Source organism: Bacillus rossius, chromosome 3 (genome assembly GCF_032445375.1).
Source record: "Bacillus rossius redtenbacheri isolate Brsri chromosome 3, Brsri_v3, whole genome shotgun sequence".
Lineage (NCBI taxonomy): Eukaryota > Metazoa > Arthropoda > Insecta > Phasmatodea > Bacillidae > Bacillus > Bacillus rossius.
In genome coordinates, this window is record NC_086332.1 from 16,670,279 (window position 1) to 16,682,643 (window position 12,365).

Below are 12,365 nucleotides of genomic sequence, written 5' to 3' on the forward strand. Positions count from 1 at the left end.
TACTATGTGGGTCAACGGACCACGCGGCGCGGCGCGGGAGGCTGCGGGATCAATACGAGGGACGCGCGCGGTCCATTCAGCCGCGGTGCCGGGGGCGCGCATGCGTCGCCTGAGGGAGGGTCGCACCCCCCACCGACCCTCCTGCCCTTCCCTGATTAGCCGAGGAGGAGGAGGGGGACCGCACCGTCGATTATTCACGCCCCGCCACGACATCCACGTCGCCCACGCGGCGCGACCTTTCCCCCGCGACGGGGGTCGATTATTTTTTTTTTTTACCGTGACGTCTGATAAATCGATGAACGCCGTCTGCACGCACGAAAAAGTGTCCCGTAACGCACGTTGTCCCGTTACGATGTGTCCCGTTACGCTCATTGTACGCTTGCGCCGCATCCATCTCTCTTCCACTCGATTGGAACCGCCATCGATTTGACTTTCTCGAGGCACATTTAACTTGAAACACTCCCATTCGTATCCTACTTTTCCTATCATCGTCCCATCCTCAACAGAATAACACAGATTGGAAGAAGTTTAAATAGCAAACACATATAAAAGTTATAGTTAAAATAATCTCTTCGTTAAAGTAATAAACATATTTGAATTAATGAGTGCAAATAAAAGTAAATTTAACAATTAAATTGTAAGATTTAATTTACTCCTTCTTTGTATCCATACGAAATAGTGATAATTCAATAAAAATTATTCAATTTTATTCATAAAAGTATGCAATCATTTTATCAATGTTTTGTTATGACGTCACGTTAAACTATCGTCCGTAAACCGACTTTACAGACAACCAATTTTTTTTTTTTTTTTCGGGGGTGAGGTTCTCATGAACCGAGTTAGATACCTGGTGAGCTACCGTCCACGGTTGAGGCAGAGTGAGGGATGTTTATTGTTTTATCTTTTGGCTTAGCAAATCAAACGAAAATGACAGTACGATTTTGTCGCTAGAAGTTTTGCAAGGTTTTTTTTGTGTGATATTTTATCTTTTTTTTTTCACGTGGATATTAAAGAATCTTAAATTCCTGCAATAAAGTCGACACTTATTGTATTTAATCAGAAACAACATTTTGCTACTATGATCACTGAACTTTTGTGCAGCAATGCATTGGGTTTTCGAAGAACTACAATGAAAGCTACATCATTGGGGGGGGGGGGGGGGGGGAAACGCGTGTATTAAAAACAAACATTAGCTATTTACACTAACACTTACAGACATACGGGCCTATAGTACTAGTCGTAGGAGACGTGGCTTCTCACGCAGTAACATTCTGTTTTCGCTGATATTGTGCAAATTTTTTCGTAACTTCGGTGGAGGGGGAAGGTATAAATTACCCCCCCCCCCCAATTACCCGCATGCAAGCGATTTCCGGGCTTCCGGCCACGGACGGCTGTTCACGCGGGAGGCGGGAGACGGGTCGTTATCACAACGCCGAAATACCACAACGTCGAACGTACAATAACGCCGAATACCATAACGCCAGATGCCAAATTGACCGCAACGCCGACAGCTAGAAAACTGCTGTGTACCACAACGCCGACAGCTAGCAAACTGCTGTGTACTACTACAACGCCGAAATACAGTATCTCCGAAAAATGTTGTTGCGGGGAGGGGGGCCACGGGAGCAAAATGAAAAACAACTGAATGAATTTGGATGTGTTTCTTAAATGTATCACACATGTATACCACAACCTAACCTAGGCTAGCATAACCTAGCCTAGCCTAGCCTAACCTAACCTAACCTCAGTGGCGTCTCGTCAGGGCAAGCAAGGCAAGCAGTGCTTGCCCAGGCAGTTTCCAGACATTGTATTTTTTAAATAAATATTTTATTCAGAATAGTATTTTACTTTGGCTCGTGCAGTTAGGTGTATGTATTTTTTACACTATCTTCTTGGGACCCAATACTGTGCGCTGTGCGCTATAAAAAAAGAACTCGTTGACACAAAAACATGCTGTTTTAGAAGCGTTGCTAGGTTTAGAAGCGCTGGCAGAACCGCTTTCAGCAGGAAGGCTGCCGCAGTAGTTTCCTTTCGGGAGGGGGGGTGGCATGGTACAAAGGTTCAGGGAGGGGATTGGCTGGAAAAATACGCGGTAGAAGCTACGATTTTTTTTTTTTTTTTCCTAACCTAACTAAAACTAAGTGTATTTTGGAGGGGTCCTGGTTAGGGAGGGACCTAGGTGCGTCTCAGGCCGAAGCCTATACGCCTAGTCATGCTGGGATTAGCCATGCAAGGAGAGGGTCGCATGCATCATGTGCTAGGAGGGGATTGGCCAGCCATGGCAGCGATTGGCGCCATGACTAACTCCCCTCACTCTTAAATCTAGACTATAACTAGAGATAGGTTGGGCCCAGGTAAAACCTGCATAGACACAGGGAAAACCCTGGGCACATTCATGCGGGATGCAAATTGGCATGCATTACGTGTAGGAGTTTACAGGAGACAGAGGATGGTCTGGATGAAGTGTTGGACAGAGTAGAAAAGAGTCTACCATGCGGGGGTTGGGAACTTGGACTCGTAGTCCGCTTTGCTTTTTATCCAGGACTGGATTTAGTGACCAGGGACGCAAGCGCCCCTGGTGGTGAGTGGTTGCACTGACCACTCACTCCGCCGCCAGTCAGCACTAGAAGCTACGAAGGTAGGTAACGCGATTTTTTTTTTTTTTTTTTTTTTCCTAGCCTAAGTTAATTCTAAGTGTGTAGGGGAGGGTCCAGGTTAGGGGAGGACCTAAGTGTGTCTCAGGCCGAAGCCTATACACTCTACCATGCGGGTTTTTAACCATGCAGGACAAGGGCGCGTGCATCATGTGCTTATTGGGGTTTATTGGCCAGCCATGGCTGCGATTGGCGCCATGACTGACGCCCCATTGGTCGCCTAGCTTAAAAGCTAGCTAAGTGTGACCCAGGTAAAACCTGCATAGTGAACATGGCCGAAGCAGACTGTGGAATTTTTCCGCCGACTGCTTCGGCTATGTCCGCCACAGTTCGGCAGGGCAGGTGGCGATGTCGCGTTTCAGTCGGCGGTCGTCTCTCGGGGCGCGCGCATCTCTCCCGCGGGCTGTTGGCTGGCAGTGCGTGGGGGATTTGTGGGCGTACGATGATACTCCACTCCCACTTAGTATATAAGTAATGTAGAGTAGGTATTTTACTATCAGAATAATGTAAGTCAATCATTATTTTTCAAAAATAATGTATTTAAAAAAAATGTCAATTTTTCTACCTGTGGAATAGTCAATGTTCAGTTAAGAAAACTACTTAAATAGCACCATTTTGTACCTTGAAATCCATATTTTCCCGGCAGAGGGCCCCCGGACCCCCCCCCCCCCCCCTACCTCATCATGTTTTGGTGTGAACGGAGTTATTGCTTCCCCTCATGTAAACCTCACGCCTCGCCACTGCCTAACCTCACCTAACATAACCTTTTTGGCAGTCCTGCAATGGCATTTTTCGGCGTTAATGTATTTCGGCGTTGTGGTAATTCGGCGTTGTGGTACACAGCAGTTTTCTAGCTGTCGGCGTTGTAGTCAATTTGGCATTCGGCGTTATGGTTTTCGGCGTTGTAGTGCGTCCCCCGGGAGCACTATCGGTAGGGCCATGTGTTTCCCCCGAAAAGATTTCGCGTCTATGAGACTGCAGTGACGCCACAGCAATCAAACAGGTAGAATGATATAAAGTTGAAGGAACCCTGCACTAGTAGACAAGATCGCTCGCAACACTGCGTGCCGAAATCTGCACACCTATGAGCGTTCGTTTAAAAATTAGTCGTACGCACTTTCACTGTCCAAAAAAAATATAATAAATAAAATCATATCCGGACGGTTTGTAAAATGACGATAAATTATATTCTCAAACAAATTTTAAAAGACTTCAGCAGATTTAGAATAAAAAGTTTTGTACTGAAGCTTTGCATAAGGTCAGTGGCGGATTTATAGGGGGGCGTCACGTGCCCCCCCCCTCCCCTATAAAGGTTAAATATGCACTGGATAATACGGCTTCTGAACTTCTGAAGTAATAACCAGGTATTATACTAGGTCCAGACTACCAGTGCCCCCCCCCCCCCCCCCCCCCCCCCACTGAAGTTAATCCTGGGTCCGCCCCTGCATACGGTTTTACGTTAGTCGACTTGGCGTGAAGAAGTAACTAAAATAGGACTAAATAAATAGTGCGCCAAAATCTGTCTACAGTCGGTTTTAACAGCACACGAAGCCCGTCAGGGGAGTTATAGTAGAGGACAGAGTATCTTTGTAAGAATTTTTTTTTTTTGAGAATGAAAAAATTCAAACTTGAGTAAAATTGTCCTCTTATTCTCAGTGTATGTTCGTGCGTTGTTGTGGACGATTTTATGGAGTCAATAACTTAACAGTCTATGGGGCTCGAGCTATACATAGCGATTAAGAACATTTTACGTATGTGTTAGGGTGTTTTTTTAAGTTAACTTTTTACACGAGTGTTTGGTAGGTTAATTCCGGTCAACTGTTGATGTAAAATAAATCCATTAAACTAAAGGTAACCAATTATATATAATTACATATATCTAGGGACTAGAAAAACTCGCGGATTCAATGACCTCCAGGATAGACTAGACAATCCTGTGCATACTTGGGCAAACGTCACCTGTTCATTGGCTGCTGACTTGTGAGGCGTCTCAATTGGGGTACTCGTGATTCGATATTGCTTTGACTGAGGGTCTATAATTGGCCTACAGTCCTCCAGGTTAACATTGAACCAATAGCAGAAGTTGCATAAAAGTACAATTATTTGCATTTTAGCATATTGCGAAATGAATCCGCGAATTTTTCCGGTTTATACATATATAATTTAAGGATATATAAATATATAAATTGATGGTCAACAGTTTTCTCTAATGACTACATACATTCTTCTTAATTGATACACACATTAAGTTATTCTCCACATTATCTTCTTCATCTACACAAAAATATCTGCTACATGTATGCTTCACAACGTCACTCCAGGCCTACGAAACAGAATGCTCCACATCGGAGCTTAGATCATTCTCGGGATAAAGTTACTGTCGGTGCAGCACCTCCGCCTCCAACATAAAAAAAACAAACAAGATGGCGGCTGCTTGAAGAATGCGTTTTTTTTTCCTAACCTAAGTTAAAACTAAGTGTGTAAGGGAGGGGTCTAGGTAGGGAAGACTCTTAAGTGCGTCTCAGGGCAAGCCCTATACGCTCTAAACATGCGGGTTTTTAACCATGCAGAGAAGGTCACGTGCATCATGTGCTAGGAGGGGATTGGCCAGCCATGGCAGACGTTTTCGCCATGACTAACTCCCCTCACTCTTAATTCTAGACTAAAACTAGATAAGTTGGGCCCAGGTAAAACCTCCATAGACAGAGCATAGGCGTGCCTACAGGGGGGGCCAGATCGGAATTTTCTCTAATGCGTTCGTTAATATTCGTATATTCCTGGCACTGTGACACTCAAGCTGTTTTTCAGTGTTGCAGCATGCTAATTAACAATATTTTTAAACATTTTATCGTTCTGGAAATACAGCCGCCTTAGTTTATTTAAAACACGAGGTCCCTTAAAATGGCCAAGCAAAAAAATTTTTTTAAAATGTTTGTAAAAGTTCTGTTGTCTGAATTGCTGTGTTTGCATTCACTAAAAAGAAGTTCATTTCAAGGTAGATCTGGACCAAGCTATTGGAAAATTCGAGGGGGATAAATGTGTAAGTACCCTTTAAACATTTGTCTATGGAAAAAAAAAACATATTTTCAAGATTGTTAAAATTATATAGATATAAATATTAACAAGTAAACATATCTCGTTGATACTGCACAAAAATATAAACACGGCAATGAGTGAATGTATTTAGGCTATTTAACATTCTAAATTCAGCTTCTGATTTAAAAATTTAGCAGGGCCCCCCCTAATGGAAATGTCTGGGCACGCCTATGAGACAGAGGGAAAACCCTGGGCACATACATGCGGGATGCAAAGGTCATGCATTATTACAAGCAGGTGGATTACAGGAATAGAAGGATGGTCCTGGAAGAAGAGTGGGGCGTGGTAGAAGTTCTACTATGCAAGGGGTGGGCACTTGGACTTTTAGTCCGCATTGGTTTGGTCAGGTCTGGTCTTTTTGGGGGCGGCTTATGCCGTTTCCCGTCGTGCTGCCTGCAACCAGTGGAGCCCGCCACCGTAATGGAAAAAAGGGGGGGGGGGGAGGGGGAGTTAAAAAGGAAGCGAGGAGAATAAACGGGATACAAAGTAAAAGTATGGTGAAGGGAAGGGGGCCAAGGGGGGAAGGGGGGAAGGGGGAGGAAGGTGGAAGCAGATGGCAGCAGCTCGCAGCTGTCGGTCGGCGGGAAAAAGCGCGGGGCCGGTTCTTCCTGCCCGCACAGCTGCCAGGTGGCCGCGCCATGTAGTAATTCCCCCCTCCTCTCCACAACCATAGGGGTGTATAGCGAACACGCGCTCACAAAGGAAAACAGCAGAGCAGCGCTTCTCGTACTCGCATCCCTTCGTAAGGGCCCTGGCACACGAGCGTCTCGGTCGCGCGACTGAGACGCGCGACTGCAGTCGAGCGTCCAAGCGACCGAGTAGAGCGACTCAGCCGCGCGACCGAGACGCTCGTGTGCCAGGTTCACGCGACACACTCTTCACTGTGAATATGGACACCGACGAAGAAACAGTTCTTGGCATTGTCCTAAGGCGTCGTTGCCGTCGGCGCCGGCGTCGTCGCAGGCAACGTGTACTATGGATGCACCCAATAACTGCAGACCGCTTAGCAAGGGGCCAGTTTTATACGATTATGAGTGAGCTAAAAGAAGACAATTCGAAATATTTTAACTATTTCAGAATGTCTCGGAGTACTTTCTCGGATCTTCTGGATGTACTGAAAATTCACATTGAAAAAGTTGACACAAGTATGAGAAGAAGTATCCCTGCTGAAGAGAGACTTGCAATTACATTAAGGTGGGTACACTTGTATAAGCAGACAAATAGTTCATTTCATAGTTGTACAAGGAACACAGGAGTGAAATGTGTTTGGCTACGGCTGAAATTATAATTTAATTAGACAGTTACATGTATTTTAAGGGTATAGTTGAAGCATTTATTATCATATTATTAAAAAAAAACATTTTCTGAACATACCCCAAATAAGTAACATTTATTATTACGTGACACGATATTGTCTCAAAGATCCAACACATAAATGTTTATCGTTTTGCACACGAAAATAAATTCTTTCATAAATTTAGAAGAAAATTGTTAGATAACATATTTATTTGTTATTCACTGAAACTGCTCTTTCCATGAAGGTCACATGTCTTATAATTTATTAGGTATCAGTTAAAATAGTCTTCACAAATACTTGACGTATCAGACTGGAGAGATACTGATGAGGAAGCTGCTGGTGACATTGGTGATAAGGCGTGGCATTGCAGCGGCTGCTGGGGTTGACTCATTAACTGCGATGTTTCTGAAGTTGAATGAGACCCGTAGTTGTAAGACTGACTGATGGTGGGTGTAAATTGTTGGTTGCGTACTCCAGAGGTACTTGTATTACTACTAGGGTATGGAAGCGAAACAAATGATGGGCCTGTGATCACTGATGGAGAAGAATGAGGGTAGACAGAAGTCTGAGAAGGACATCGATGACCAGAAATTGACACCTGATTGTACCTTCTTAAGGTGTTTAAAAAGTCGCTTTGAACTTCAAGTTTCATATCGTCTGGCAGACGTTTGAAGTACGGCAAAAGACTCAACAAGAAATGCCTGTCACTGTCTTCTTCTTCTCTACCTGCATGTCGTTTTTCCATATTTCTTCTAAGCGACTGAAGTAGCTCAAGTTCTTCTGTTTCTGGTGACGGTTTTTTTCTTTTAAGATAAGTAGGTGCCGTAGATGTAGCTGCTGCGGGTGTGGCTTGCGTGTGCAAGTCTGGAGATTCTTCTGTTGTAGGTTTGGTGTCGCATACTGGCAATAGGAAAGTTAACTGCTGGAAATATATATATTGTTTCCTGCCATCTGCTGCAGAACCTGATTTACAATTCCTCTGTTTAGCCAGTTCTCTTCTGAAACAGTCACGTAGATTCTTCCATTTCCGTTGCAGATCTGCAGCTGAAAAAAAAAAAAAAAACAATAATGTAAGGTGCATATTTTTAGTGTGTGTGTTTTTTTTTTTTTTTTTTTGCAGGTACCTTGCTACAGGATGTTCGTTCACAGAATTGCATTACACATTCCGTTGTGGAATTTCCACATGTCGCAAGATTGTTATTGAAGTGTGTGAAACAATATGGCGGCTTTTACATGAAGCATGTTTCCCGCAGTTAATGCAAGAGGACTGGCTGAAGATTGCTGACGGTTTTGGAACACGTGCAAATTTCCCAAACTGTTTAGGAGCAATAGATGGCAAGCATGTAAGGCTTATTCAACCTGCTAAAAGTGGGTCAACCTATTTTTCCTACAAGAAATATTTTTCCATGGTGTTGTTAGCATTATGCGACTCTAATTATAGGTTTTTATTTGTTGATGTTGGTTCTTATGGAAAATCATCAGACTCAGCAATATATAAAAACAGTGAGCTGTTTCAGAAGATGAAGGATAATACGTTGAACATCCCAAGTGATAGGCCAATAGTTGAAAATGGAGAGCCACTTCCCTTTACCTTCGTAGGTGACGAAGCATTTGCTCTTTCAACTCACATGCAGAGGCCTTATGGTGGGAAAAATCTTACTAAAAAAAAGAAAATATTTAACTACAGGCTGTCACGAGCCAGACGTTACATCGAATGCACTTTCGGCATACTTACAAATAAGTGGCGTATCTTTCACAGGCCATTGGACGTGAAAATTGAAAACGCAGAAACTATAGTGAAAGCATGTTGTATTTTACACAATTTTGTTAGAGAAAGGGATGGTGTTGAATTTGACAGCACTCTGAACGTCGTGGGACTAGATGAAGGGGAGCCGCTTACACGACCAGGAAATACACGATCAGCTTTAACAATCCGAGAAAAGTTTTCCGATTACTTTTCTAGTGAACAAGGGTCAGTGCCATGGCAATATTTTTTGCTTTGAAGAGTGAACAATACTAGTGAAATTTAACTTTTATAGAGGTGTCACATTCAACAACGTAATAGTTATAACCGTATAACCGTTACATTGGACAGTAGCCATGGTGAATTTTGTGGCATAAACAAAATATAGAGAAAACAAAATTTCCGTATGCGAAAATGTGTTCACTTTGGAATTATGTTAGTTGTTACGCTACTTTTAATTATATTGTTACGTGCAAGCCCAGTCGCAGTGGGGACGGAGCGATGCTCTTCTCGGAAACAGATTAGCGCCGCGCGTGCCTTATCTTTATCTTGATGACACGCGGCCTGCCTGCCCCCCCTTCACCCTCGCCCTGCCTGCGCTAATGACCTGGCTGCACCTGGTCGGTCAATGGAACGGTTCTTGAATGTTCTCCGACATCGTCGCCGGCCCCAGCACGTAATCCTGGACGTCCCTAGTTGCGCAATGTCAAAGAGCATCTCGAAGGTTATAAATGTAAGGCCGACCTCTATATCAGCAGGGGGCGGTTGCATCAGAGCAGATAATTGTGTGGCGCGTCTGGCGCAGTGTGGAGAGGCGAAGACCTGTGCGACGAGGCGGCGAAGACCGGGCGACTTCTGGGAAGAGAGTGTATAACATCGGCGAAGCCAGCAAGTGCCCTGTGTGACATCGGCGGACACTTTACGGCGATCTGTGGCTGCGGTAAGACTGTGACGGACTGAGAGAGACTTTCTTTATTTCGAGCCTATATCAAGCCAGGATAACTTGTAAATAAAACTGTAAATAGTAGCACCAATAAAAATAGTGATAATTAATTAAAAAAAGGGGCTATCCTTTCGAACCCTATCGTTCCCACGTTCGTAACAATATTATATCGTATTTTACTTGTATTTCTATGTTTATCGTAAACATTAGACATAAGCGTAAGTTACAATGAATTCCGCGTAGAAGCAAAATACTGCAATGTAATTTGAAAACAAACCCTTCCATTAATAGCTAATTTATTTACATTGGCAATGACTCACATGCACGCACAGTGGTTTTGTATTTTATGAGGGAAGAATAACACGAACTGTTAAAATTTCACACCTGTTTGTTGTTAAGAGATATATTAACTATACAATATTTCACATGTGTTGTAATTATTGCCAATATCAGGTGGTTCGTGGTAATATGAATACTTAAACGGACGTTTGAAGAGAACACCCGATACGAAAATGCAGCGGGCACATCCAAACAGTTTCGACAATAATGTAAATATTTTGAACAGTAATCTTCACGATTGTAAATCATTTAAAAACGTAGTAACGTTTCTATAAAGGAATAATGAAAAAAAATATTATATTCGTTTTATAAGTTTTATAAAATTATTGCAATACTCTGTCTAGTAAATAGGCTTCACGTAGAACAATTATGTTTATAATACATTTGAAACAAATAAAGTGAATGCAGGGCTGCACGAAATATTCAGATCACCACTAACCACTTATATTTATAAATTACACTTACCTGCTTTATTTTTATGGACGCTATCCATGGCTTTGAAGTTCTCAACGAACATATCGCACACCTCTTCCCATGCCTTTCCCTTTTTGCATTTGTTAGCATACTCATCACATCTGGAATCCCAAATAGCTGGCCTTGATTCTATTTCGATTATAAAACGGTCACAATCGAACGCCATCTTCCTCGCCAGCACATACAACCAGATACTGACCGACAGTCGCTCGGACGCGCGGCTAAAAGTCGCCCGTGTGCAAGGCTCCCGCACGACTGGTCGCCGCGATCTGTCGCGGGGATTCGCGTCTGCTGGCGACAGACGCGCGATGGAGACGCGCTCAGTCGCCCGTGTGCCAGGTTCTCACCCACGCCCATGCTATCTTATGGCAAGCGATTTCCCGGCGACCGAGTCGCGCGTCTCAGTCGCGCGACTCGGTCGCTCGTGTGTCAGGGCCCTAACACGCTTCCACGCAGCGCTCCGCTCCACGGTGAGGGGGGGGGGGGGGTGAGAGGGGGGGAAGGGATGGTGATGCCCGAGTTTCAAAACATAAAACTATCACTAGAGACAGGAAAAATTCGCGAATTAATTTCGCGATAGGCTAAAATACAAATAGTTATACCTCAGTGCTGCCTCTGCTATTGGCTCACGACTCACCTGGATGACTCGGGGCCAATGAGAAACACCCAACCAAAGCTGTATCGAATGACATGCTGCTACGTTGGGACGTCTCACAAGACAGCAGCCAATGAGTGGGTGGCATTTGACCGAGTGTACGTAGAACTATGGAGTTCATCCTACAGGTCATTGAACCCGCGAATTTTTCCGGTCCCTAGCAATATTATAATTAGAGACCGGAAAAATTCGCGGATTTAGTTCACGATATGCTAGAATACATATTGTACCTGTGATTGTCTCGCAGTTTATTTGAAGGACTCTTAGCCGATGAAAAACCTTTAACCGAAGAAGTCTGGAATAGCAAGCATTCAAGTTCTCAGGTCTCGCGAGTTTGTGGCATTTGCCTGAGTATGTAGGGGCTTGTGGAGTTTATCCTACAGATCATTGAAACCACAAATTTTTCCAGTCCATAATTGTAATGCATACCACTACTGTATCATCTGCAGTTTGACTCGCTCTGAAAGGCAACAAACCAATAACAACATTACAGAATACACTATATTAGCCAACCAAATGCTATCCCTAAGGTATATGTAAAATGTGGCACCAATGAACAACAGAGGTACTTACAAGAGTGTGAAGTCTAACGTGGTACCAGAAAATAATTCTAATTTTACAGGTCTGTAGCCCTCTAGTATGCGAACTCACATTATTTTCAAATGGAAAGTGTGTGGTCAAAGAACAGCAAAGTATGTAGATCGTAACTATTGAAATAAAATTATGGCGAAAAGGACACAGGGTTGAATTTTTCATTGTGAGCTTACCAATCAACGCTTTTCGCAATGATCTTGTGCTGCTTTGATCTTCTTCAAACGAATTTATTTCCCCTCCCCCTCCCCCTTCCTGTATGAGTAAGGCTTTCAAATAAAAACCTCGCTATTCGCTGTACTTTCGGCGGGCCAATCAGTGGCTGCGGCGCCGATGGGGCGCCGATGGGTATGTCACTGCCGCGGCGCTCGTGATTGGAGCACCTGAGCAGGTAACTGCTCCCTGATGATGGCGACTGCAATGTCGACCGAAACGTCGGTGAATTATTCGCCAAGGACACGGCTACAACAGGTAACTGCTCGCTGAAGATGGCGACTGCAATGTTGACCGAAACGTCGGTGAATTATTCGCCAAGGACACGGCTACAACAGGTAACTGCTCCCTGATGATGG

At 43.9% G+C, this 12,365-nt stretch overlaps 2 protein-coding genes across 2 annotated transcripts in view; both read right to left on the reverse strand.

Moving 5' to 3' along the window:
• The window catches only part of LOC134530281 (trichohyalin-like), a 289,318-nt gene that overhangs the window by 272,548 nt on the left and 4,405 nt on the right, over positions 1 to 12,365 (reverse strand). The gene's annotated exons all lie outside the window — the stretch shown is intronic.
• Positions 6,571 to 11,125, reverse strand: LOC134530280 (uncharacterized). The gene is made up of 2 exons (XM_063364987.1): positions 10,539 to 11,125; positions 6,571 to 8,091 (listed from the first exon to the last, which is right to left on the reverse strand). Exons 1-2 carry the CDS (start codon positions 10,711 to 10,713, stop codon positions 7,319 to 7,321), a joined length of 948 nt encoding a protein of 315 aa, XP_063221057.1. The 5' UTR covers positions 10,714 to 11,125; the 3' UTR covers positions 6,571 to 7,318.

Bases quoted from the DNA above. Each gene is read 5' to 3' on its own strand.
- LOC134530280 (XM_063364987.1), bottom strand. From the start codon at position 10,713: ATGGCGTTCGATTGTGACCGTTTTATAATCGAAATAGAATCAAGGCCA. The intron at 8,092-10,538 runs GTAAGTGTAATT...TTTTTTTTTCAG, and splicing joins CGTCCATAAAAATAAAGCAG to CTGCAGATCTGCAACGGAAA.